This window comes from Medicago sativa, chromosome 1 (assembly GCF_051527215.1).
Source record: "Medicago sativa cultivar Bolivia chromosome 1, Bolivia_mono, whole genome shotgun sequence".
NCBI classification, from domain to species: Eukaryota; Viridiplantae; Streptophyta; class Magnoliopsida; order Fabales; family Fabaceae; genus Medicago; species Medicago sativa.
The window spans coordinates 18,811,387-18,839,211 of NC_140749.1; the positions used below are offsets into that span (position 1 = coordinate 18,811,387).

Genomic DNA, 27,825 nt, shown 5'->3' on the forward strand with positions numbered 1-27,825 from the left:
TATACATACTTCGCTTCTTTAATTAATTTGGGGTGCGTTTATAATTTGGGGTGCGTTTATAATGTGTCAAAATTTATTGTATTATACAAGTGCTCATTCATAAATTCAGTTTGTAAACACGTCTCATTTTAAATGAATCATATTCACTCAATTATTACAATAAATAAAACTAATAATTTGCAAAAAATAATAGTAGTCTAAAACAGAATGCATCATGTCACAGCACAACATAACATAATTTATAGCTGATAACCAAATATATACAAGTTCTCTGAGTAACAACTTCCATACATGACATGGAAAATATCAAATATATCAAATATCATAATTAAGCTTATATGCTCAATAACAAAGAAAAGCAACCACAACACCATTCACCATCAACTATCCTGAGCTTAGAATAATATTTTTTTTATCTGAAACACAGGCTAAACCTTGAATCAATCTCACAATTTCAGCAGTATCATCTAGATAGTACTTAGCCTTACTGAAGTGCAGCTAGCAGATGGATTCACAAAGGTTTTGAAGCTTGACATATTTGCTTACTTGAGGGACAAGTTAGGACTCATTGAGTGTTAGGATTATGGATTGAAGGGGGTGTGTTAGTTGTTATTAATCCATAATCATGTTTAGTAGAGTTAGTTTTGATTAGCTTTACTTTTGGTTGAGTTTGTTAGTTAGTTACATGATGGTTTGTTCTCTAAGTCATGTATATAAATACAATGTAAACTCTCTTTTCATTAATCAATGAAATCATAACAACTTTCCAATACTCTCTTATCTCTCCATAACAAACTCTAATTACTCTCATCTTCTTTTTCCTCCATAATTCATTCATAACCCAGTTTTGCTTGCAATGCAAGAAACATAGTTGCTCTAATAGAATTAACCTAATTAGAGTTAAAATAGTAGTAATAATAAATGCATCAATGGAAACATGATCTTCTTGAAATTGGAAATGTCAAACATAATGGTGCAATGAAGAAACTAGCATGCTATGGTGGTGGCAATGGAGAGTCTATGCCAGCTAGATATGTATTATTAGCATTACATATCATGACATTACCATAAATATCTACATGCAAAGTTCAATAATTATAAGCAGAGTTGTCAATCAAGACGAAACCCAGAACTGAAACTTTGTTCCATGCTAGAATGCATCCTCATCATGGCTTTCTCCTTCTTGATTTGGACCAGCAAATGGTAAACACACCATGGAAAGCTTAGAAAATGGTCCCTCTGCATACCTTCATTGTACAAACCATAGTAACTATGATGGTAAGTAACATAATACCAAGCAGAAGCTTTTGCATATGGATCATCACTCCCAGAATCTGCACCAGTATCGTCTTCATTGAACCAACTCTTCGCCTCTTTCCTTAGGGACCTTACAGCCATTGTAATTGCATCCGCGTCCCTTCTTTTGGTGAAAGATTTCGACATTTTCATAATATTCCCGCTTAGGATTTCTGATTCAGTTTTGATACCGTAGTAGTCCATCAGATTTCCCAACTTGTAGTCATAATTGGTTTTGTGATAGAAAGCATCGTCGACATAATCCATAAAGCCGACAAATTCCATGTCTGGATCATACGACTTTTTAGCCACTTCAAGTGTGAAGGATGTAATAGAACCACCCTCAGTTGAAATACCTTGAATTTCCCTAAAAAGTTTTCCTATTACATTATTTGATTTGTAGGTGGTTTTGTCAGGCTTTTCCATGAAGTCTGGATATTCTTTGGCGAAAAGATGAGGGGGTATAACTGCTGGGATACCGGTTTTTGGAAAATCAACTGCTATTGAGAATAGCTTTGCAAGCTCAATACATGGCTCGGACATTGCTTTACCAGGTTCTTTATCTGCAAAGACTGTGTGAGCATTGGCAATTATTCCAAGACTGTCATTGAGTATGTAATTGGTGAAATACTCCTCCACCTCCTGCACCATAAAACCATGTTATGATTTATGAATATGAGCACTGCTATTTTTCATGAAGGATTCTTCTACAAGAAATAGAAAAATGTACGAAAATAGGATACTTATTAAGTGTTACTTCCTTCGACATATTATTCTTCCAAAGATCACATTACATAAGTTGCTAAGACAATACCAAAAATACAAGAAAAAAATTTCCTATGGATGCAAATTTCAAAGGACAATACCTCAATCTCCACATCATGATCTAATTCAGACGGTTGGGCAGAATCATAATCCATTGGTTCAATTGTTCTAGGTGGAATCAATTCAGGATCCCAACAAACAAAGTAGATGTCCCCGTCAAGATCACTTCCGGAACATTCATTTGGATGCGGCCTGGTATTAGAAATCAGTTATTAGTGTAGACACGGTTTTAAAGGGAAAAAAATGCCAATAAAGAGAAGCAACATCTTAATTTCCATTTGCCAAAGTAACATTCTAAATGATAAACCTATAACTGCAAATTATTCAAAGCCTACTTCTCTAAATGATAATGTATTATTTTGCAAGATGTGTCAGCAGCGTATTTACTATAGAAATGAAGTGTTTTGCTCTCTAATCATTTTCACCAAGTTGATTTATTAAAATTTAAGAGTGATTTTTTATTGGACCCGATATTTAAATGTTAGATCATATTCATATTGAAGAATATATCTACCTGTGACCTTTTTGAGGGAAAACAACACAATCCACCATGTGGCGCAAAGCAGGCACGTCCACAGCCTTCAAAACACGCACATCACCCGGGTGCAAGCAAGGATTTTTTGCTACTACTACCTCACCTTTCACAACATGAGAAAGACAGCTGTGCCTTTTGTGAGAATATTGAACAAAAACTTCCCCATATTCTAAGGTTCTAGTTTCATCTAGAACTCCCATCATTGCTCTTCCTTTCGGAATAAATATCCTAGTTCTTTGTCGCAATTCTAACAGCTTTGATGCCCTAAATGTCTGCAGCATCATTGAAAGAAATGGTTCTATATTAGGCTTGTAGCCACAAATAAGCATCTCCTTCAGAATATTAGTGATCTCTCCAGAAAACATCAAGTCCAAAACCTCGTGTGCCTTCATTGAATCAGTTAGTATTGTGTTCAGTTGATTAACAACTTTTCTCTGTTTTTTCTCGAAAACACTGTCCTTGACATCGAGAGTGGATAAGAGAGTAATCAACTGCCGATTCAGATAACAAGGCTGGAACTTACTACATGCCAAAACATCCAAATCTGCGTTAACTGAATCATACTTGAGCATGCTCATCCTCAGTGACAACTTCACAGATGAGGTTGGATCAACAGCCACAACTCCTTTGAATCCACGATACCGAATCTGAAAGGCAGATGGCATAGAATCATAATCACATGCTTTAGCCACTGTCCTGGCAAGTTGAAGAGATATTTTCCCAATTCCATCAGAGAAGACATACTCGATTGCACCATGGTTAACCTTCACGTCAGGAATCATTTCAGTTTCGTCCCTGCTGATGTCTAGAGCTTCGGTAGATGAACCAAAAGAGAGTCCGAGCCTAGCAGCATACTTGGCTACATTTTTTATCTGGCTAAAATCTCCCATCCAAAACCTTATGCTATCGGCGGTAAGTCTAAGTCCAGTTGTTGTAGGAGCAAACATCCATAGCGAATTTTCACGCAACTGACTTGATGAGAAAGCTAGAAATTCAAACTTCTTATTACCAATAACTGTGCCATTTCTAATTATGGAAAGAATTCTATAGTATATCTCAGTTCTACCACTCTCAGAAATGCGAGAAGATAAATCTGCTGAATACAGTTTATCCAACTCCTCATCAACAAATGAAACACGTAGAAAGTTGTCGATATGTTTACGGAAACGACGGAGAACACGATTCGAGACATTAATCTCGGGACCACAAAAGTATACTTTGCAAGGTGTTATCTGAACCCTGCGAACATACACCAATCCATTATCCAAATTTATAGTCGGTGACTGAGGCGGATTATTTGAACTAAGGTACATTCTGTACTGATCTTTAAGCCATCTTGCGGGTTCATAACAAAAATCCTTTGAATAGTACATCTTTTCTAAAGCATGCTCGATAAATTCAATATTTATTCTAAGTGGATCAACTAGACGATAGAAAGCATTATCAAGAGCAGAACCTGAAAGACACCCATTCTGAACCAATGAATTAACTTTAAACAAGATCTCGAATGGAATATGAATGCCTTGAGGAGGTGCAACAATGGGGACAACATCCAGATTGCAAGAAAAAGGTAATTCTCTCTCCAAAGTGTATTGCCCCTCAATTTCCTCATAATGTGCAAAGTTTTCCCAAAAATTTGGAAAATCTCTGTCACTAGGAAGCTCTAGACATAAAGCCGAAGACTGCCCAATACAATTGCAAGGAGTGAAATCTATGGAACGGATCCATTGCTCGTCAGGGAAATCTTTATAATAATTCATATAAAGATCTTCGTATAAATTTATTGAATGCTCAAAAACCCGAGGAGCACCAATTAACTACAAACAGAAGAGAAACAAATAAGATTTGTATAATGTGATGCAGCAAATTTAGTAGTATATAACAAATAAAGAGCAGACAATTTTAGAATTATCGATAAGAGTTCAGAGTTAAACATTAAATTACATCCACCATAGTTCATCAGAAGAATAAATGAGACATATCACGAATTAATGCAACAAACAAGCATTACATGAAAAACAAATTTAAAATAAAAGGAAAAGGAAAAGCAATGTACATATCATGTCAAGGATTTTATTCATCATATAAAAGTTTAATTTAGCAAACCTGAATCAATAGATACTTTGCAGTTTTACCCCGTGGTCGATGCAGCTCAATCTTCCAAATGTTCTCATATGAAAGCTCAAGTTTGAACATCTTATCGTCATGGCGCATAGAGAATTGCCACTTTCTCATTCCAATCCCAAAATCTACACTAACATCCACCTCTCTCCATAATGAAGAGAATCTTTCCTTTGAGATCTGACAGCCAAAATGCAGTTTCACATGATCTAAACTTTCCAAAAATGCTCTTGGCTTTGGAACAATATCTCTTTCCATTTCCCGAACTTTTAAATCGTAGCCCCCGTACCGCCATGTTGGCAAACTTAAGTTAGACAAGGTCATCATATATGTAGCATGTTTAGCAGTAGTGAATTGAATAATTGCAAATGCTTTTTGAACATGGCCTTTGCCTTCCCTTATCTTCATAGCAACCACACTTCCTTCACCGGTATACTTCTCTACGAAACTCTTTACATCATATACAGTCTCATAAGAAGGGAATCCAGATAACTCAATTGTTTTACTTTTACCCATCCTCAATGCCAACTCTTTTGATTTCCCTGAAATCGATCTATGTTAAAAAAATAAAAAATTATGAATGTCATCACTACATCAAGTTATAGATGTCAATCTAAGTTTACATTTTACAAGCATAATCAATGATTTTCTATGCTCAAAGCAGTGAAAGTTTATACACACCATTCCATAAAAGCATTTGAACTTCTTCCCTTGAACAACTTTAGCAAAATATACTCTTCACAACTCAACCCTATATGTAGAATTAATGCAAAATATACTCTTCACAACTCAACCCTATATGTGAAAACCAAATCGTTATTAAACGACGGTATACACAAAACTTAACAACCTTAGCATAACCCCTCTGCTTGTAGTTCAATACGTTGATTCATTATTCAAAGAACATCAAAATAAAATGTATCTCCAGAAGAGAAAAAAAATGAAAAATTAGGTTAAAAATTTGATCTTGTTGCTTTAAAAACTATGTAGAGTTGATTAACTTCACAGAATCCATTGTTTGCCCCTCTTCTTCAAAAATAAAAAAGCCATTGTTTACCCTCATACCAAAATTGACCCTTCAAAGTAAAAAAATTACAGCTTATCAAAAAATAACTTCAGCTGAAATTCAGAAAAAGACACTTCAGTTCACTTCAAATATATATTCATTCAAAAATTAAAATATAAAGGTCTGATAAAAATGTAAACTTGATAGATGAAAAACATAAAATCGTAAGCTTCAGTTCACTTCAAATATATATAAGAAAGAAAGAAAAAAAAGACTAAGGATTTTTCATTCTATTATACAACACAGCACCTTCAATCATCTGCATTAGAATATAAAAGAAAATAAAATATTGTTTAGGGTATACATAATAAGCAAAAGAAAATGATCAGCACTGACCTTGAGAAACAAAGATTATTTAAGAAAGTGATAGCTGCAAGTACAATGTTGTTGTGTTGAGGAGCATGAAGACACGGAGAGAGAAATAATGTATGTATGTCCTCCATATGCCAGTGCAACACTTTTACACTGCCAACCCAATTATTTGAATTAAGTATCGTGAGGTCCAAGACTATGAATTTAATATATATATATATATATATATATATATATATATATATATATCATAAAAAATAAAAAAAGCTTTAAACATGCCTTCAATCAAAAATATCTTTAAAAATATTTATTTAACGTGATTTAATTAGATCTATGTATAAAAAGTTTTTTTATCTTTAATATATGAAATTTAATCTATTTTTCACTAATTTATTAAATTAATAATATTTAATGTGATCCGGTGGGGTTACCGCGATTTACACATTCTTTCCTTAAAGTGATCTGGCATGCTTGTGTTTGGGTTGTTTGGAAGGAAAGAAACAACATGATTTTTAAGCGCAAAGTATTGGATTTGGACCATTTATTAGACAACATAAAGTTTATGTCTTTTTTATGGCTAAAAGTTAATATGCTCACTTCCGCTTTCGGTTATAAAGAGTGGTGGCGGCACCCTTTATTGTGTATGGGTGTTATGGAGTAGTTTTTTTCTTGTTATTTTTTCGTAATGTTTTTATGGCATTAGATACCTAACATTGTATTTTATTGAGTGATTCTCTTTTGCACACCTTGTGCGAAATGAATCACTCTTGATGATTTATTATATTCCATTTTGACTTCTTAAAAAAAATATTTTATGTACTTATCGACAATATATCATTCAAAAAATCATTTGAAACATAAACAAAAATTTTGTAAAAAAAATGAATTAAAATATTTTATAGACAAAAATCGAAAAAGAAATTTAGAAGAATAAAAAAAATATTTTAAGGAATTAAAAAACAATTTAATCTCAAATTTAGTTTTGGCAAATGGAAAGTTGACAGAGCAACCTCTACCAAAATTAAAACAAAAATATTGAGAGTTTCCCTCAAAAAATAAATGAAAATAAAAATTGTCCCATCAAAGAACAAAAGGTATCTGCATTCTCTCTTGTTCTTTCCAACAACTACGGCTTACCCTAAATATTTCTGCTCTTCTTCCAAAAAGTTTGGCTCATACCCAGTCAAATTGACTAAAATACTCATGTGTTAGTTAACTAACGCAATTGTAAAATTATATGTTAGTTAACTAACGCGGCGTGATTTAAGTCACGCAAGTGTAAAACACTGCGTGAGTTAACTCACGTCCAGTCTATGCAGCAAGCCAGAACTGGCAGAACCTCTATTTTCCCTAAATTTTTCATTCAGTCAATTGCATACATTTTTCATCATTCATTCAAGCATTCATTCAATCAAGCATTAACTCATAATTAAATTACAAAAAATAACAGAATAAAATAATAATAAAATGTCATAAAAACGCCAAAAAGTGCAAATGTAATAGGATTACAACCAAATCCAACAAAATGTCATAAAAAAAAACTACACAAAAGTCATAATGCTCCATCCCGTGGACTCCAACAAAATTGCTTTTAACTCTTTAGATGTTTAGAAGTTGAATTATAGGAAAATTTGTTTTGATTGAGATTAAGATCAAGTATGTTTGTTCTTAAAAAAAAATTAAGTTAGTGTTTTATCGAGTGAGTTTATTTTTAATTTGTTTTTAAGAGAGAAAAATAGGGAGAGATTGAAGCAAAAAATACACAAGGATATAATTTTGATGACATGTCAAAAAATTAAGAAGGAGTAACATTGTATTTTTAGTAGACATTAAGTTTCATAATTAATAATTAATAAAGAATAGATAAATATCATAAAAAAAGCTTTAAACATGCATTCAATCAAAAATATCTTTGTCCCCGTGAGCTTAACTCAGTTGGTATGGACAATGCATAATATATGCAACGTCCGGGGTTCAAACCCCGGCCACCAAAAAAAAATCAAAAATATCTTTAAAATTATATTTATTTAATGTGATTTTTTAATTAGATCTACGTGCAAAAAAGTTTTTTTTATCTTTAATGTATGAAAATTATTCTATTTTTTTACTAACTTATTAAATTAATAATATTTTATGATCTTATCAACAATATATCATTCAAAAAAATCATTTGCAATATAAAACTAAAGTTTTATAAAAAAAATGAATTAAGATTTAAAATAAAATATTATATAGACGAAAATCGAAAAAGAAATTTAGAAGAATTAAAACAAAATACATTTTAAGGATTTAAAAAGAACGTCAAATTTAGTTTTGGCAAATGGAAAGTTGACATATCAACCTCTCTGCCAAAGTGTTAAGATTAAAACAAAAATATTGAGAGTTTCTCTCAAAAAATAAATGAAAATAAAAATTGTCCCATCAAAGAACAAAAGGTATCTGAATTCTCTCTTGTACTTTCCAACAACTATGGATTAGCCTAAAAAGTCTTGCTATGTCTCAACTTGATCGGTTCGTTTGCAATCTTGAGGAAAAACTAGTTTTACATATCCTTTATTTATTTATTTATTTTTTGAGAGGTTGTATATCCTTTATTGTAAATCATTATTTTTTAAATAAGATTTTATGATATATAGATAAAAAATTTACATTGTCAATTAATTACAAATATTAAATCGTTAAAAAAAAAATTTGGGTGGTGGTCGGGGTTCGAACCACAAACCTTGTATATATTATGCATTATATGCATTATTCATACCAACTGAGCTAAGTTCGCAACGACAATCTAAGCTCACAAGGACAATCGTTAAAAATATATGGCTTTAAATAATATTGTTACTACTTAATGTAGAATATTCAAATTCTATTATTTATATATAATAAATAGAGTAATACCTCAAATTCGTCCTTGAATTATCAGCAATCCATCAAATTCGTCCCTGAATTTATCGAAATATCTATTTAGTCTCTGAATTTACAAAATGTCAATCAAATCAGTCCCTCCGTTAAGTTGGTCTGTTAACGGAGGTGACGTGTAACGTTAACCTTGTACAAGGCTTGCCACGTCAGATGCCACGCAAGCAGGGACCAAATTGATTGATTTACAGAAAATTTCCAATGACCAAATTGATGGATTTTCAGAAAATTTCCAAGGACCAAATTGATGGATTTTCAAAAAATTGACAAAGGCTCTTTCTCCTTGTACTCAATAACGGCTCTTTCTCCACTTCCAAATTAACGGCTCTTTCTTCCCCAAATACATAAATATGAAACCCTAATGTTATTATTTGTCACCTAGAGTTCAAAATCCTCCAAAATTCTTCCATGAATTGAGTAGGTGTTCTTCCCCAATTCAAAAACATAAAACCCTAATTTTGTTGATTCAATTCGAAATTAAAAAATCATTGGTCATTGTTTGAAGCTAATTTCTACTGGTAGTAAAGAAGTTAACAAAATGCTGATATAAAAACAGACAGTTTTGAAGCTAACTTCTACTGGTAGAAAAGAAGTTAACAAAATGCTGATATTGAAGCTAATTCCTACTGGTAGAAAAGAAGTTAACAAAATGTTGATATAAAAACAGTTTCAATCAAAATGGTCCCTGAATTATATGCATATCCATCATATCGATCCTCAAATTAGTGAAATTACCATCAAATAGGTCCTTGAATTTTCACACCAGATATCACTTTGATCCTTGGGCATACATTTGCTGAATAAAGTAAAAAGTAAAAGACAGACACTTTGATTATAAAAAGACATACATTGCATACCATCACAAGTCATATATTTGAGGTTCATAAGTCATTACATAGCCAAAAAATGCAAATTACATAGCCATCAAGTCATCAACGAAACATGATATGAAGTTAAAAGTCGCAAAAATAATGCCTAAAACTAAAACCGATATTCACAAAAAACGGACAAAAAAAAGGGAGAAACGAACAGAAGTGAATGGAAAACGAAGTTCAATGGCGTTACCTTGACAATCCACGAAATCTGACTTCAAGACCGAATCTTTTCCAAGGTTGATCGCTGGTGATGATGATGATTTTGGAGAAGTGAAGAGGGTGACAGTTTAGGCGGGAAGGTGAAAGATTAGGGACTGGTTTGATGCTTCTGAGTGAAAAAAATGTGAGGATGAAAGACAATGGTAATAGAGGGGTATAATTGGAAACACAGGAAAAATTACCCTCAAAAGTTAAATCTCGAATTTTCTCCATTTCCATCAATTTCGTCCCTGTACACGTGGCTGCCTTGTTCACACGTGTACAGGACAACACAGCATGCAAGGGGACATGTCATCACCACTAACGGTGCTTTTGGACGGAGGGACTGATTTGATGGACGTCTGCAAAATTCAGGGACTAAATAGATATTTCGATAAATTCAGGGACGAATTTGATGGATTGCTGATAATTCAAGGACGAATTTGAGGTATTACTCATAATAAATAAGGATAGAAATAAATCTATATACTTACGTTTACGTTTCAGGGACTAAATAGATATTTCGATAAATTCAGGGACGAATTTGATGGATTGCTGATAATTCAAGGACGAATTTGAGGTATTACTCATAATAAATAAGGATAGAAATAAATCTATATACTTACGTTTACGTATAGCCCATGCGATACCCAATGCACATTACAAACTCTTTTCTGGACGCAAATACATAAAAAATGTGTTCACTTTTTTTTGAGGAAAAAAAATGTGTTCACTTCTAAACACACATAATATAAAATGCATATGAAAAAAATAAATAAATAAGTGCATTCGAACATGTCTTCAAAAGCAAGACTTGTGGATCAAATCCAGACCTTAGAAAAAAATACATTGTGTGGCATGATTAGAAACTTATATAGAACCCATTTCCATAAAAGATTTCAAAGTGCGACAAGAATCAGTTCCAAACCTAATTCTACCCAAAGTCCCGAATTTCTTCTTATGACTAAGATACTCAATCCTAATAGTGTTTCTCCAAGGTGAATCAATGGTGATTCAATCCCAACTCTAGTGTTTGTTGCCAAGAGAAAACTCTACAAAGCCTAGTTTTGTTGTTGGCTTCTAAACCCTTGTTTTCTACTCTCCACGCTCTTTTCCTCTAATACAAGATATGTATTTATAAAGAAGGAAAACTCGTAAATTTAGAACAAGCGAATATACGTTTCCTTTTCTTCTCTCCTTCAACGCAAAAATATTTGCATCAAATTCAATAATTATAAGCAGAGTTGTCAATCAAGACGCAACCCAGAACTGAAACTTTGTTCCATGCTAGAATGCATCCTCATCATGGCTTTCTCCTTCTTGATTTGGACCAGCAAATGGTAAACACACCATGGAAAGCTTAGAAAATGGTCCCTTTTCATACCTTCATTGTACAAACCATAGTAACTATGATGGTAAGTAACATAGTACCAAGCAGAAGCTTTTGCATATACATCATCACTCTCAGAATCTACATCAGCCCCACCGTCCTTGAACCAACTCCTCGCCTCTTTCCTTAGGGACCTTACAGCCATAGTAATCGCATCCGCATCCCTTCTTTTGGTGAAATATTTCGACATTTTCATAATATTCCCACTTAGGATTTCTGATTCAGTTTTGATACCATAGTAGTCCATCAGATTTCCCAACTTGTAGTCATAATTGGTTTTGTGATAGAAAGCATCGTCGACATAATCCATAAAGCCGACAAATTCCATGTCGGGATCATACGACTTTTTAGCCACTTCAAGTGTGAAGGATGTAATAGAACCACCCTCAGTTGAAATACCTTGAATTTCCCTAAAAAGTTTTCCTATTACATTATTTGATCTGTAGGTGTTTTTGTCAGGCTTTTCCATATAGTCTGGATATTCTTTGGCGAAAAGATGAGGGGGTATAACTGCTGGGATACCGGTTTTTGGAAAATCAACTGCTATTGAGAATAGCTTTGCAAGCTCAATACATGGCTTAGACATTGCTTTAGCAGGTTCTTTATCTGCAAAGACTGTGTGTGCATTGGCAATTATTCCAAGACTGTCATTGAGTATGTAATTGGTGAAATACTCCTCCACCTCCTGCACCATTAAACCATGTTATGATTTATGAATATGAGCACTGCTATTAAGTGTTACTTCCTTCGACATATTATTCTTCCAAAGATCACATTACATAAGTTGCTAAGACAATACCAAAAATACAAGAAAAAATTTCCTATGGATGCAAATTTCAAAGGACAATACCTCAATCTCCACATCATGATCCAATTCAGACGGTTGGGTAGAATCATAATCCATTGGTTCAATTGTTCTAGGTGGAATCAATTCAGGATCCCAACAAACAAAGTAGATGTCCCCGTCTAGATCACTTCCGGAACATTCATTTGGATGCGGCCTGGTATTAGAAATCAGTTATTAGTGTAGACACGGTTTTAAAGGGAAAAAAATGCCAATAAAGAGAAGCAACATCTTAATTTCCATTTGCCAAAGTAACATTATAAAAGATAAACCTATAACTGCAAATTATTCAAAGCCTACTTCTCTAAATGATAATGTATTATTTTGCAAGACGTATCAGCAGCGTATTTACTATAGAAATGAAGTGTTTTGCTCTCTAATAATTTTCACCAAGTTGATTTATTAAAATTTAAGAGTTATTTTTTATTGGACCCGATATTTAAATGTTAGATCAGATTCATGTTAAAGAATATATCTACCTGTGACCTTTTTGAGGGAAAACAACACAATCCACCATGTGGCGCAAAGCAGGCACGTCCACAGCCTTCAAAACACGCACATCACCCGGGTGCAAGCAGGGATTTTTTGCTACTACTACCTTACCTTTCACAACATGAGATAGACTGCTGAGCCTTTTGTTAGAATATTGAACAAAAACTTCACCATATTCTAGGGTTCTAGTTTCATCTAGAACACCCATCATTGCTCTTCCTTTCGGAATAAATATCCTAGTTTTTTGTCGCAATTCTAACAACTTCGATGCCCTAAATGTCTGCAGCATCATTGAAAGAAATGGTTCTATATTAGGCTTGTAGCCACAAATAAGCATCTCCTTCAGAATATTAGTGACCTCCCCAGAAAACATTAAGTCCAAAACCTCGTGCGCCTTGGTCGAATCAGTTAGCATTGTGTTCAGTTGATTAACAGCTTCTTTCTGTTTTTTCTCGAAAACACCATCCTTGACATGGAGCGTGGATAAGAGAGTAATCAACTGCCGATTCAGATAACAAGGCTGGAACTTACTACATGCCAAAACATCCAATTCTGCGTTATTTGCCAGAAACTTGATCATGCTCCTCCTCAGTGACAACTTCAGAGATGAGGTTGGATCAACAGCCACAACTCCTTTAAATCCACCATACCGAATCTGAAAGGCAGATGGCATAGAATGATGACCACATTGTTTAGCCACTGTCCTGGCAAGTTCAAGAGATATTTTCCCAATTCCATCAGAGAAGACATATTCGATTGCACCATGGTTAACCTTCACGTCAGGAATCATTTCAGTTTCGTCCCTGCTGATGCTTAGAGTTTCGGTAGATGAACCAAAAGAGAGTCCGAGCCTAGCAGCATATTTAGCTACATTTCTTATCTGGCTAAATTCTCCCATCCAAAATCTTATTTCATCGGCAGTAAGTCCAAGTCCAGTTGTTGTAGGAGCAAACATCCATAGCGAATTTTCACGCAACTGACTTGATGAGAAAGCTAGAAATTCAAACTTCTTATCATCAATAACTATGCCATTTCTAAGGATGGAAAGAATTCTATAGTATATCTTAGTTCTCCCACTCCCAGAAAGGTGTGAAGATAAATCTGCTGAATACAGTTTACCCAACTCCTCGTCAACAAAAGAAACACGTAGAAAGTTATCGATATGTCTATGAAAACGACGGAGAACACGATTGGAGACATTAATCTCTGGACCACAAAAGTATACTTTGGAAGGTGTTATCTGAACCCTGCGAACATATACCAACCCGTCATCCAAAGATATGGTCGGTGACGGAGGCAGGTAATTTGAATTTATATACATTTTGTACTGGTCTTTCAGCCACCTTGCGGGTTCATAACAGAAATCCTTTGAATAGTACATTTTTTCTAAAGCGTGCTCGACGCAATCATTGGTCATTTTAAGTGGATCAACTAGACGGTAGAAATCATTATCGAGTTCAGAACCTGAAAGACAACCATGCTGAACCAATGCATTAACTTTAAACATGATATCAAATGGAATATTAATGCCTCGTGGAGGAGCAACAATAGGGACAACATCCAGATTGCGAGAAAAAGGTAAACCTCTATCCAAAGTGTATTGCCCCTCAATTTCCTCATAAAGACCAAAGTTTTCCCTGAAATTCGGAAAATCTCTGTTACTAGGAAGCTCTAGACATAATGCCGAAGAGTGCCCAATACAACTGAAAGGAGTGAAATCTATGGAACGGATCCATTGCTCATCAGAGGAATCTTTATAATAATTATTCAAAGGATCGTTATAAAGCTCAAAAACCCGAGGAGCACCAATTAACTACAAACAGAAGAGAAAGAAATAAGATTCGTCAAATGTTATGCAGCAAATTTAGTAGTATACAAATAAAGAGCAGACAATTTTAGAATTATCGATAAGAGTTCATAGTTCTAGAGACTGAAATTGGCATTAAGTAACACATTATTCAGTAAACATTAAATTGCATGAAAGTGTTTATCTTTAATAAGTAACTAGTCATCCAGTACATACACAAAATTTTCCTGCAATGTTATGGAAGAAATGGTATCCGTTGAAATCTTACTTAATATGAAATGAAATTGTGAAAACATCTACCACAGTTCATGAAGCATAAATGAGATATATCATGCATTAATGAAACAAAAAAGCATTACATGTCAGGGATTTTATTCATCATATAAAAATTTAACAACCTGAATCAATAGATACTTGGCAGCTTTACCCCGTGGTCGATGCAGCTCAATCTTCCCAATGTTCTCATATGAAAGCTCAAGTTTGAACTTCTTATCATGATGGCGCATAGAGAATTGCCACTTTCTCGTCCCAATCCCAAATTCTACACTAACATCCACCTCTCTCCATAATGAAGAGAATCTTTCCTTTGAGATCTGACAGCCAAAATGCAGTTTCACATCATCTAAACTTTCCAAAAATGCTCTTGGCTTTGGATCAATATCTCTTTCCATTTCCCGAACTTTTAAATCGTAGCCCCCGTACCGCCATGTTGGCAAACTTAAGTTAGACAAGGTCATCATATATGTAGCATGTTTAGCAGTAGTGAATTGAATAATTGCAAATGCTTTTTGAACATGGCCTTTGCCTTCCCTTATCTTCATAGCAACCACACTTCCTTCACCGGTATACTTCTCTACGAAACTCTTTACATCATATACAGTCTCATAAGAAGGGAATCCAGATAACTCAATTGTTTTACTTTTACCCATCCTCAATGCCAACTCTTTTGATTTCCCTGAAATCGATCTATGTTAAAAAAATAAAAAATTATGAATGTCATCACTACATCAAGTTATAGATGTCAATCTAAGTTTACATTTTACAAGCATAATCAATGATTTTCTATGCTCAAAGCAGTGAAAGTTTATACACACCATTCCATAAAAGCATTTGAACTTTGCAACCACATTCATATTTCAGAACATACCTATTGTGCCACAGGACAATAGTTATAGTTATGTTTAATATCTTGAAAAAAAATAAAATAATTGTAACATATAGGTATAGAAACAAAATCAAAGCTACATAGGTTATTACATTAGATCCTTTTTGACTAATCAATTATCTATCATCAAAATAAAATGTATCTCCAATCAAAAATTAAAAAAATATGAAAATTAGGTTAAAAATTTGATCTTTTTGTTTTAAAAACTATGTAGGGTTGATTATACTTCACAGAATCCATTGGTTACCCTCATACCAAAATTGACCCTTCAAAGTAAAACAAAATTACAGCTTATCAAAAAATAACTTCAGCTGAAATTCAGAAAAAGACACTTCAGTTCACTTCAAATATATATTCATTCAAAAATTAAAATATAAAGGTGTGATAAAAATGTAAACTTGATAGATGAAAAACATAAAATCGTAAGCTTCAGTTCACTTCAAATATATATAAGAAAGAAAGAAAAAAAAGACTAAGGATTTTTCATTCTATTATACAACACAGCACCTTCAATCATCTGCATTAGAATATAAAAGAAAATAAAATATTGTTTAGGGTATACATAATAAGCAAAAGAAAATGATCAGCACTGACCTTGAGAAACAAAGATTATTTAAGAAAGTGATAGCAGCAAGTACAATGTTGTTGTGTTGAGGAGCATGAAGACACGGAGAGAGAAATAATGTATGTCCTCAATATGCCAGTGCAACACTTTTACACTGCCAACCCAACTATTTGAAGTATGTATCGTGAGGTCCAAGACTATGAATTTCCAAGACTATGAATTTAATCTATATATATATATATATATATATATATATATATATATATATATATATATGTGTGTGTGTTTGTTTCAAGTTATATTTATTGATTCCCGGGAATAAAATGATAGGAATATATATGCCTATGTTTGTTACAAGTTTACTAAATTTTATTCCCGGATATAAAATGTTCCTGGGAATAGAAAAAATTTCCCAAGGAAAAGGGTGGGAATAAAGTTCTCATGGAGATGGGAATAAATTCATAAATAGTTACCTATTATAATCCCTATTTTTATGGTTCCTAGGAATATTATAAAGTTAACCAAACATATTTTTCCTAAATACCTTGGAATAAAATTCCCATCTTTATATTCCAAGGAATGTTATTCCTATGAATAAATTTGGTAAACTTGAAACAAACACACCCATAGGGTTTTGTTACAAGCCACCCTTTGGTGGTGTCTTTTAACAAGTCACACCTTAAGGTGTGATTTTCACTTTTTAGTTATAACTTTGCTAAAAGACACCTTCATAAAAGTAAGTTGGTGTCTTTTCGCAAATGCTCATAGAGTAACTTGATAAAAGACACCTTCATAAAAGGTGTCTTCTATCATAACTTATATATATATATATATATATATATATATATATATATATAAGCTTTAAACATGTTTTGGATCAAAAATATCTTTAAAATTATTTATTTAACGTGATTTAATTAGATCTATGTGTAAAAAAGTTTTTTATCTTTAATATATGAAATTTAATCTATTTTTCACTAATTTATTAAATTAATAATATTTAATGTGATCTGGTGGGGTTACCGTGATTTACACATTCTTTCTTTAAAGTGATCTGCCATTCTTGTGTTTGGGTTGTTTGGAAGGAAAGAAACAACAGGATTTTTAAGCGCAAAGTATTGGATTTGGACCATTTATTAGACAACATAAAGTTTATGTTTTTTTTATGGCTAAAAGTTAATATGCTCACTTCCGCTTTCAGTTATAACGACTGGTGACGGCACCTTTATGGAGTTGTTTTTTCCGTTGTTTTTTCGTAGTGTTTTTATGACATAAGATATCTAACATTGTATTTTGTTGAGTGATTCTCTTTTGCACACCTTGTGCGAGATGAATCACTCTTGGTGATTTATTATATTCCATTTTGGCTTTTTCAAAAAAAAAAAATTATGTACTTATCAACAATATATATCATCCAAAAAAAATCATTTGAAACATAACAACTAAAATTTTGTAAAAAAATGAATTAAAATATTTTATAGACAAAAATCGAAAAAGAAATTTAGAAGAATAAAACAAAAATATATTTTAAGGAATTAAAAACAATTTAATCTCAAATTTAGTTTTGGGGCAAATGGAAAGTTGACAGAGCAACCTCTCTACCAAAATTAAAACAAAAATATTGAGAGTTTCTCTTAAATGAAAATGAAAATTGTCCCATCAAAGAACAAAAGTATCTGCATTCTCTCTTGTTCTTTCCAACAACTACGGCTTAGCCTAAAAAAGACTTGCTAGGTCTCAACTTGATCAGTTCGTTTGCATATCTTTATTTTTTTAGGTTGCATATCCTTTATTTGTAAATCATTATTTTTTTAAATAAGATTTTATGATTTTTTTTTTGTGGTGGCCGGGGTTCGAACCTCGGACCTTGCATATATTATGCATTGTCCATACCAACTGAGCTAAGCTCACGAGCACAGATTTTATGATATATGTATTGCATTGTCAATCAATTATAAAGATTGAATCCTAAAAAATACTTGACTTTAAATAATATTGTTATTTAGTAAAGAATATTCAAATTCTATTATTTATATGTAAAAAATAAGGATAGAAAATAAAACTCTCTGGCTACGTATAGCCCATGCGATACACAAAGCATTATACAAAGTACAAACTCTTATTTGGACGCAAATACATAATAAAATGTGTTCACTTCTAAACACATAAAATTAAATGCATATGAAAAAATAAATGGAAATGTTAACTTGTGCCCTTATGACACATGTTAAGAATTCTACTAATAGCAATTATTTATTGGAAATTGTGTTAATTTATTGTTCAAAATGTTTAATATTAATTTTTTTCAATAAATTATTACCACTAAAGGAATGAAATTAATGCTTAACATGTGCACTTATGCACTTATGACACAAGTTAACATGACCCAAAAATAAAATAAGTGCATTCCAGCATGACTTCAAAACAAGACTTGTTGCTCAAATCCACATCTTAGAATAAATACATTGTGTAGCATGATTAGAAACTTCTATAGAAGATATTTCCTTAAAGAAAAAAAGAAAAGAAAAGAGGATTACTACCAAAAACAAAATCTAAATCGATATTGGATCCATTAATAGTCATAAGATAAAGCTTATCACCAATGAATCCCAAGGAAGAACTATTGTCTATCTAGGATTATTTTTAAGGCCTAGTTTATCTGACGTCATCGATACTCAAAATTGTTAAATTGAATATTTTACATGGTTTCTTTGATTTGAACCTAAATTATCTCTATTCATATTATGTGTGAGTTTATAAGTGGTGTTTGGTACTAATCAGTCTAGAGACAAAAAAAAAAAAACCTATTGATCTATCTATGGCGTCAAGCATTTGTCTCATCTGAAGAAAATATCTCTTGATAGAAGCAAAACAAGATCCAGGGCTAACTTGTTGTTTTCTAAGAGCACAGTGGAGAACAAACTCTGTAGTTTTAATTGAGTGAAAGAAGTTTTTTTTATCAAACACATATCATTTAAAGAAACAATGTTATAAGCTTTTCTGATAAGTTGTAAGCTAACTTATTAACATTACCAAAGAGAGCCTTAGTGTGAAGAAACCATAATAGAATTTGACAAGACTGCTTGATTTAATGGTGCGTAAAGATGGTGTATTGTAGGTTTTTCAAATGTATTTATAGATGTTTTGTTTCAACATATTTTTTTTTGGCTAATTCTATAACCCGCAAATGAGATAAGTCTTAGTGATTGTTTGGTTACGGGGATACGCGGCAAAAGCAGGATTCTCGTGTATCTAGGCACTTTTACCGTGAAAATAACAAAGCTACAAAATGTAGAATCAGTGCAAACGGCGTTTTTTGCACTTCCACCGCTGCAACAAACACAACATTAGCCAATGTTTGGTTGCCCGGTGAGATAGCCAAAACGTGAGTTTATTTCTTCAAAATCAATTTTATTGTGTTTGGTTCTCTTCACCGGCCAGCATACATTTTGCTTTTGAGAATAAATTTTGGATGAAGCTTCATTTCATAGCTTCTTGAAATCAATTCTCTCACCATGGGTTTGGCTTCAATCAATTTCTCTTTTTTTTCCCCTTTAATTTAACTATCTTTCACATACCCTTAACTCTCCTTTTCACAAACATGTTAAAACCCATTTTGGTCTTTCACACACCCAAAAGCAATTCTAGTACAAAATATCTAAACACCATTTTTTTTCATAAAAATCACTCATATTTTGAAGGTATCCAAACATAAATCACTTTAAATTCAACTCACTTTTAACCAAAATCAATTCTCGTCACCGCACAACCAAACACACGCTTAACCTTAAAAAAGTGAGGTAAGTTTTACTCCTTTCTTAAGTTCTATCAATTGTTAGATTGAGAAGTTTCACTTATGAATCATACAGTTATCCTATTCTTTGACCTAAAGTTATATTTGGAATGTAAGTTCACATACAATTATTAACCCCTATTTTTTTTTGGAAAAATTATTAATCCACTATTAAAAAGTTAAAAGAGAAAAACTTGAAATATATCAAAACCCTAGCATATATTATACATACAATGCCATTCACCAACTGAGCTATGTTATCAGAGCTGTGTTATCAGAGACGTCTTTGGTCCGACTTTAGTTACCCCATGTGTAAACCCTGAATACAAATACATTTTTTTTTACAAGGAAATGGCGCATTAGTTTTTTTTCGAATCAATAGATAAATAAATAAATAAATACACACTCTTGTACCAAAAAAAAAAAAAAATAAATACACACTCGGGTTTGTTACCAAAAACAATATACATACTTCGCTTCTTTAATTAATTTGGGGTGCGTTTATAATTTGGGGTGCGTTTATAGTGTGTCAAAATTTATTGTATTATACAAGTGCTCATTCATAAATTCAGTTTGTAAACACGTCTCATTTTAAATGAATCATATTCACTCAATTATTACAATAAATAAAACTAATAATTTGCAAAAAATAATAGTAGTCTAAAACTACAGAATGCATCATGTCACCGCACAACATAACATAATTTATAGCTGATAACCAAATATATACAAGTTCTCTGAGTAACAACTTCCATACATGACATGGAAAATATCAAATATATCAAATATCATAATTAAGCTTATATGCTCAATAACAAAGAAAAGCAACCACAACACCATTCACCATCAACTATCCTGAGCTTAGAATAATATTTTTTTTTATCTGAAACACAGGCTAAACCATGAATCAATCTCACAATTTCAGCAGTATCATCTAGATAGTACTTAGCCTTACTGAAGTGCAGCTAGCAGATGGATTCACAAAGGTTTTGAAGCTTGACATATTTGCTTACATGAGGGACAAGTTAGGACTCATTGAGTGTTAGGATTATGGATTAAAGGGGGTGTGTTAGTTGTTATTAATCCATAATCATGTTTAGTAGAGTTAGTTTTGATTAGCTTTACTTTTGGTTGAGTTTGTTAGTTAGTTACATGATGGTTTGTTCTCTAAGTCATGTATATAAATACAATGTAAACTCTCTTTTCATTAATCAATGAAATCATAACAACTTTCCAATACTCTCTTATCTCTCCATAACAAACTCTAATTACTCTCATCTTCTTTTTCCTCCATAATTCATTCATAACCCAGTTTTGCTTGCAATGCAAGAAACATAGTTGCTCTAATAGAATTAACCTAATTAGAGTTAAAATAGTAGTAATAATAAATGCATCAATGGAAACATGATCTTCTTGAAATTGGAAATGTCAAACATAGTGGTGCAATGAAGAAACTAGCATGCTATGGTGGTGGCAATGGAGAGTCTATGCCAGCTAGATATGTATTATTAGCATTACATATCATGACATTACCATAAATATCTACATGCAAAGTTCAATAATTATAAGCAGAGTTGTCAATCAAGACGCAACCCAGAACTGAAACTTTGTTCCATGCTAGAATGCATCCTCATCATGGCTTTCTCCTTCTTGATTTGGACCAGCAAATGGTAAACACACCATGGAAAGCTTAGAAAATGGTCCCTCTGCATACCTTCATTGTACAAACCATAGTAACTATGATGGTAAGTAACATAATACCAAGCAGAAGCTTTTGCATATGGATCATCACTCCCAGAATCTGCACCAGTATCGTCTTCATTGAACCAACTCTTCGCCTCTTTCCTTAGGGACCTTACAGCCATTGTAATTGCATCCGCGTCCCTTCTTTTGGTGAAAGATTTCGACATTTTCATAATATTCCCGCTTAGGATTTCTGATTCAGTTTTGATACCGTAGTAGTACATCAGATTTCCCAACTTGTAGTCATAATTGGTTTTGTGATAGAAAGCATCGTCGACATAATCCATAAAGCCGACAAATTCCATGTCTGGATCATACGACTTTTTAGCCACTTCAAGTGTGAAGGATGTAATAGAACCACCCTCAGTTGAAATACCTTGAATTTCCCTAAAAAGTTTTCCTATTACATTATTTGATTTGTAGGTGGTTTTGTCAGGCTTTTCCATGAAGTCTGGATATTCTTTGGCGAAAAGATGAGGGGGTATAACTGCTGGGATACCGGTTTTTGGAAAATCAACTGCTATTGAGAATAGCTTTGCAAGCTCAATACATGGCTCGGACATTGCTTTACCAGGTTCTTTATCTGCAAAGACTGTGTGAGCATTGGCAATTATTCCAAGACTGTCATTGAGTATGTAATTGGTGAAATACTCCTCCACCTCCTGCACCATAAAACCATGTTATGATTTATGAATATGAGCACTGCTATTTTTCATGAAGGATTCTTCTACAAGAAATAGAAAAATGTACGAAAATAGGATACTTATTAAGTGTTACTTCCTTCGACATATTATTCTTCCAAAGATCACATTACATAAGTTGCTAAGACAATACCAAAAATACAAGAAAAAAATTTCCTATGGATGCAAATTTCAAAGGACAATACCTCAATCTCCACATCATGATCTAATTCAGACGGTTGGGCAGAATCATAATCCATTGGTTCAATTGTTCTAGGTGGAATCAATTCAGGATCCCAACAAACAAAGTAGATGTCCCCGTCAAGATCACTTCCGGAACATTCATTTGGATGCGGCCTGGTATTAGAAATCAGTTATTAGTGTAGACACGGTTTTAAAGGGAAAAAAATGCCAATAAAGAGAAGCAACATCTTAATTTCCATTTGCCAAAGTAACATTCTAAATGATAAACCTATAACTGCAAATTATGCAAAGCCTACTTCTCTAAATGATAATGTATTATTTTGCAAGACGTATCAGCAGCGTATTTACTATAGAAATGAAGTGTTTTGCTCTCTAATCATTTTCACCAAGTTGATTTATTAAAATTTAAGAGTTATTTTTTATTGGACCCGATATTTAAATGTTAGATCAGATTCATGTTAAAGAATATATCTACCTGTGACCTTTTTGAGGGAAAACAACACAATCCACCATATGGCGCAAAGCTGGCACATCCACAGCCTTCAAAACACGCACATCACCCGGGTGCAAGCAGGGATTTTTTGCTACTACTACCTTACCTTTCACAACATGAGATAGACTGCTGAGCCTTTTGTTAGAATATTGAACAAAAACTTCACCATATTCTAGGGTTCTAGTTTCATCTAGAACACCCATCATTGCTCTTCCTTTCGGAATAAATATCCTAGTTTTTTGTCGCAATTCTAACAACTTCGATGCCCTAAATGTCTGCAGCATCATTGAAAGAAATGGTTCTATATTAGGCTTGTAGCCACAAATAAGCATCTCCTTCAGAATATTAGTGACCTCCCCAGAAAACATCAAGTCCAAAACCTCGTGCGCCTTGGTCGAATCAGTTAGCATTGTGTTCAGTTGATTAACAGCTTCTTTCTGTTTTTTCTCAAAAACACCATCCTTGACATGGAGCGTGGATAAGAGAGTAATCAACTGCCGATTCAGATAACAAGGCTGGAACTTACTACATGCCAAAACATCCAATTCTGTGTTATTTGCCAGAAACTTGATCATGCTCCTCCTCAGTGACAACTTCACATATGAGGTTGGATCAACAGCCACAACTCCTTTAAATCCACCATACCGAATCTGAAAGGCAGATGGCATAGAATGATGACCACATTTTTTAGCCACTGTCCTAGCAAGTTCAAGAGATATTTTCCCAATTCCATCAGAGAAGACATATTCGATTGCACCATGGTTAACCTTCAAGTCAGGAATCATTTCAGTTTCGTGCCTACTGATGCTTAGAGTTTCGGTAGATGAACCAAAAGAGAGTCTGAGCCTAGCAGCATATTTAGCTACATTTCTTATCTGGCTAAATTCTCCCATCCAAAACCTTATTTCATCGGCAGTAAGTCCAAGTCCAGTTGTTGTAGGAGCAAACATCCATAGCGAATTTTCACGCAACTGACTTGATGAGAAAGCTAGAAATTCAAACTTCTTACCACCAATGTCTATGCCATTTCTAAGGATGGAAAGAATTCTATAGTATATCTTAGTTCGCCCACTCTCAGAAATGTGTGAAGATAAATCTGCTGAATACAGTTTACCCAACTCCTCATCAACAAAAGAAACACGTAGAAAGTTATCGATATGTTTATGAAAACGACGGAGAACACGATTGGAGACATTAATCTCTGGACCACAAAAGTATACTTTGGAAGGTGTTATCTGAACCCTGCGAACATATACCAACCCGTCATCCAAAGATATGGTCGGTGACGGAGGCAGGTAATTTGACTTAATATACATTTTGTACTGGTCTTTCAGCCACCTTGCGGGTTCATAACAGAAATCCTTTGAATAGTACATTTTTTCTAAAGCGTGCTCGACGCAATCATTGGTCATTTTAAGTGGATCAACTAGACGGTAGAAATCATTATCGAGTTCAGAACCTGAAAGACAACCATGCTGAACCAATGCATTAACTTTAAACATGATATCAAATGGAATATTAATGCCTCGTGGAGGAGCAACAATAGGGACAACATCCAGATTGCGAGAAAAAGGTAAACCTCTCTCCAAAGTGTATTGCCCCTCAATTTCCTCATAAAGACCAAAGTTTTCCCTGAAATTCGGAAAATCTCTGTTACTAGGAAGCTCTAGACATAATGCCGAAGAATGCCCAATACAACTGAAAGGAGTGAAATCTATGGAACGGATCCATTGCTCATCAGAGGAATCTTTATAATAATTATTCAAAGGATCGTTATAAAGCTCAAAAACCCGAGGAGCACCAATTAACTACAAACAGAAGAGAAAGAAATGAGATTCGTCAAATGTTATGCAGCAAATTTAGTAGTATACAAATAAAGAGCAGACAATTTTAGAATTATCGATAAGAGTTCATAGTTCAAGAGACTGAAATTGGCATTAAGTAACACATTATTCAGTAAACATTAAATTGCATGAAAGTGTTTATCTTTAATAAGTAACTAGTCATCCGGTACATACACCAAATTTTCCTGCAATGTTATGGAAGAAATGGTATCCATTGAAATCTTACTTAATATGAAATGAAATTGTGAAAACATCTACCACAGTTCATGAAGCATAAATGAGATATATCATGCATTAATGAAACAAAAAAGCATTACATGTCAGGGATTTTATTCATCATATAAAAATTTAACAACCTGAATCAATAGATACTTGGCAGCTTTACCCCGTGGTCGATGCAGCTCAATCTTCCCAATGTTCTCATATGAAAGCTCAAGTTTGAACTTCTTATCATGATGGCGCATAGAGAATCGCCACTTTCTCATTCCAATCCCAAATTCTACACTAACATCCACCTCTCTCCATAATGAAGAGAATCTTTCCTTTGAGATCTGACAGCCAAAATGCAGTTTCACATCATCTAAACTTTCCAAAAATGCTCTTGGCTTTGGATCAATATCTCTTTCCATTTCCCGAACTTTTAAATCGTAGCCCCCGTACCGCCATGTTGGCAAACTTAAGTTAGACAAGGTCATCATATATGTAGCATGTTTAGCAGTAGTGAATTGAATAATTGCAAATGCTTGTCGAACATGGCCTTTGCCTTCCCTTATCTTCATAGCAACCACACTTCCTTCACCGGTGTACTTCTCTACGAAACTCTTTACATTAGAATCGGTTACATAATAAGGGAATCCAGATAACTCAATTGTTTTACTTTTACCCATCCTCAATGCTAACTCTTTTGATTCTCCTGAATTGAATTTATTTTAAAAAAAATTAAGAGAAAATAATTAGGTATAGAAACAAAATCAAAGCTACATAGGTTATTACATTAGATCCTTTTTGACTAATCAATCATCTATCATCAAAGCTACATAATCTAAGTAAAAACATGTAGAATTAATGCAAAATATACTCTTCACAACACAATCCTATATGTGAAAACCAAATCATTAAAATGACAGTCACACAAAACTTAACAACCTTATCATTAACCCTGTGGTTACTCTATGCTACCTCATTACTCTAAAACATCATCAAAATAAAATGTATCTCCAATAAAAGAAATGAAAAATTAGGTTAAAAATTTGATCTTGTTGTAACAAACTATGTAGGGTTGATTTTACTTCACAGAATCCATTGCTTTCATAGTTTTGGACAAAAAAGCATATTGAAAAGAACACATATATTAGTCAAATTTTAACTCTGAAATTTAGAGCAGCAGTGATCAATGTCATATACAATTTTAAAACCTTCATTTTGGTAATAATATAAATTGATCCAAGTACTAATATTTTTAATTTTGTATGTAATTTACAACTTATTCAAAAAGAAAAATTACTTCCATTTGTACCCTCATACCAAAACTGACCCTTCAAAGTAAAAAAGCTTATACAAAAATAACTTCGGGTGAAATTCAGAATAAGAAGCAGAAGACCACCAATTTAGGAGCAACACCAGAGACATAAAAAAATTAAAAAAGAAAGAAGAAGAAAGACACTTCAGTTTACTTCAAATATATATACAAAAAATTACAATATAAAGGTGTGATAAAAATGTAAACTTTATAGATATAGATGAAAATGTTAACTTGAGAGATGAAAAACACATAAAAATTGAAACTTCAGTTCACTTCAAATATAAAATATCAAACTAATAATAAATAAATAAATAAACAAAATTGACTCTTCATATGTAATATTACAGCCTATCCAAAAATAACTTCAGGTTAAATTAAGAAAAAAGAAGCAGTTTGTACCCAAAAAAAAAAAAAAAAAAGAAGCAGAAGATCACCCAAAAAAAATGTAAAAACAATAATATTGAGGGAGAAAAATACATAAAAATGTAAACTTGAGCTGAAAAATATACAGAAATAGAAATTTCAGTTCAATTCAAATATATAAAAAATAAATCAATAATAAATAAATAAACAAAACACTAGACCAATAAATAAAATAAATAAATAAAGCAAGAACTGAAGGTAAGATTTAAGAAAGTGATAGCAGCAAGTACAATGTTGTTGTGTTGAGGAGCATGAAGACACAGAGAGAGAAAGAATGTCTGACCTCAATGCCAGCCAGTTCAACACTTACACTGCCAAGTACTCTCCCAAACCCAACTATTTGAACTAAGTTTCGTGAGGTCCAAGACTATGTTTATATATATGTGTGTAAAAAAATGGCTTAATAGCTCATTTGGTCCCTCAAATAATTTTCAGTTTTCATTTTGGTCCCATATCTAATAAAACACACGTTTTGGTCCTTCAATTATGTCTCCGTCGGTCAAAAAAATCCCAAACGTTAACTAAATGCATTTCCGTTAGTTTTTGGCCACGTGGACACAGGTATAAAGGCAAAATGTTAGGGTTTAGAGAGAGAAACATCTGGTTTTCAAAAAATAGAAAGAGATAGAGAGAGAAAGACGAAAAATTAGGGTTCCTTCTTCTTCCTATCTCTCCAAATTGAATCCCCTCCAAATCGAATCAGCTTCCTCCAAATT

The 27,825-nt window shown here is 33.1% G+C and overlaps 3 protein-coding genes across 5 annotated transcripts; all 3 read right to left on the reverse strand.

Moving 5' to 3' along the window:
* Positions 1–920: 920 nt before the first annotated feature.
* Positions 921–5,965, reverse strand: LOC146953352 (RNA-dependent RNA polymerase 1-like). The gene is made up of 4 exons (XM_085709138.1): positions 4,763–5,965; positions 2,636–4,473; positions 2,163–2,313; positions 921–1,938 (listed from the first exon to the last, which is right to left on the reverse strand). The coding sequence occupies exons 1-4, from the start codon at positions 5,291–5,293 to the stop codon at positions 1,111–1,113; spliced, it is 3,348 nt and encodes a 1,115-aa protein (XP_085565264.1). The 5' UTR covers positions 5,294–5,965; the 3' UTR covers positions 921–1,110.
* A 4,931-nt stretch (positions 5,966–10,896) lies between these two features.
* LOC146953353 (RNA-dependent RNA polymerase 1-like) lies at positions 10,897–16,555 on the reverse strand. 2 transcript variants are annotated; one of them, XM_085709149.1, is made up of 5 exons: positions 16,437–16,555; positions 15,076–15,643; positions 12,858–14,683; positions 12,385–12,535; positions 10,897–12,219 (listed from the first exon to the last, which is right to left on the reverse strand). In XM_085709149.1, the coding sequence occupies exons 2-5, from the start codon at positions 15,604–15,606 to the stop codon at positions 11,392–11,394; spliced, it is 3,336 nt and encodes a 1,111-aa protein (XP_085565275.1). In that variant the 5' UTR covers positions 15,607–15,643; positions 16,437–16,555; the 3' UTR covers positions 10,897–11,391. The 2 variants fall into 2 exon arrangements, with proteins under 2 accessions (XP_085565275.1, XP_085565278.1); XM_085709152.1 differs by having other exon boundaries at positions 15,076–15,632; positions 16,437–16,553.
* A 5,032-nt stretch (positions 16,556–21,587) lies between these two features.
* On the reverse strand, positions 21,588–27,473 carry LOC146953354 (RNA-dependent RNA polymerase 1-like). 2 transcript variants are annotated; one of them, XM_085709172.1, is made up of 5 exons: positions 27,393–27,473; positions 25,521–26,077; positions 23,303–25,128; positions 22,830–22,980; positions 21,588–22,605 (listed from the first exon to the last, which is right to left on the reverse strand). In XM_085709172.1, exons 2-5 carry the CDS (start codon positions 26,049–26,051, stop codon positions 21,778–21,780), a joined length of 3,336 nt encoding a protein of 1,111 aa, XP_085565298.1. In that variant the 5' UTR covers positions 26,052–26,077; positions 27,393–27,473; the 3' UTR covers positions 21,588–21,777. The 2 variants fall into 2 exon arrangements, with proteins under 2 accessions (XP_085565298.1, XP_085565290.1); XM_085709164.1 differs by having other exon boundaries at positions 27,340–27,455.
* Between the last annotated feature and the right edge of the window lie 352 nt (positions 27,474–27,825).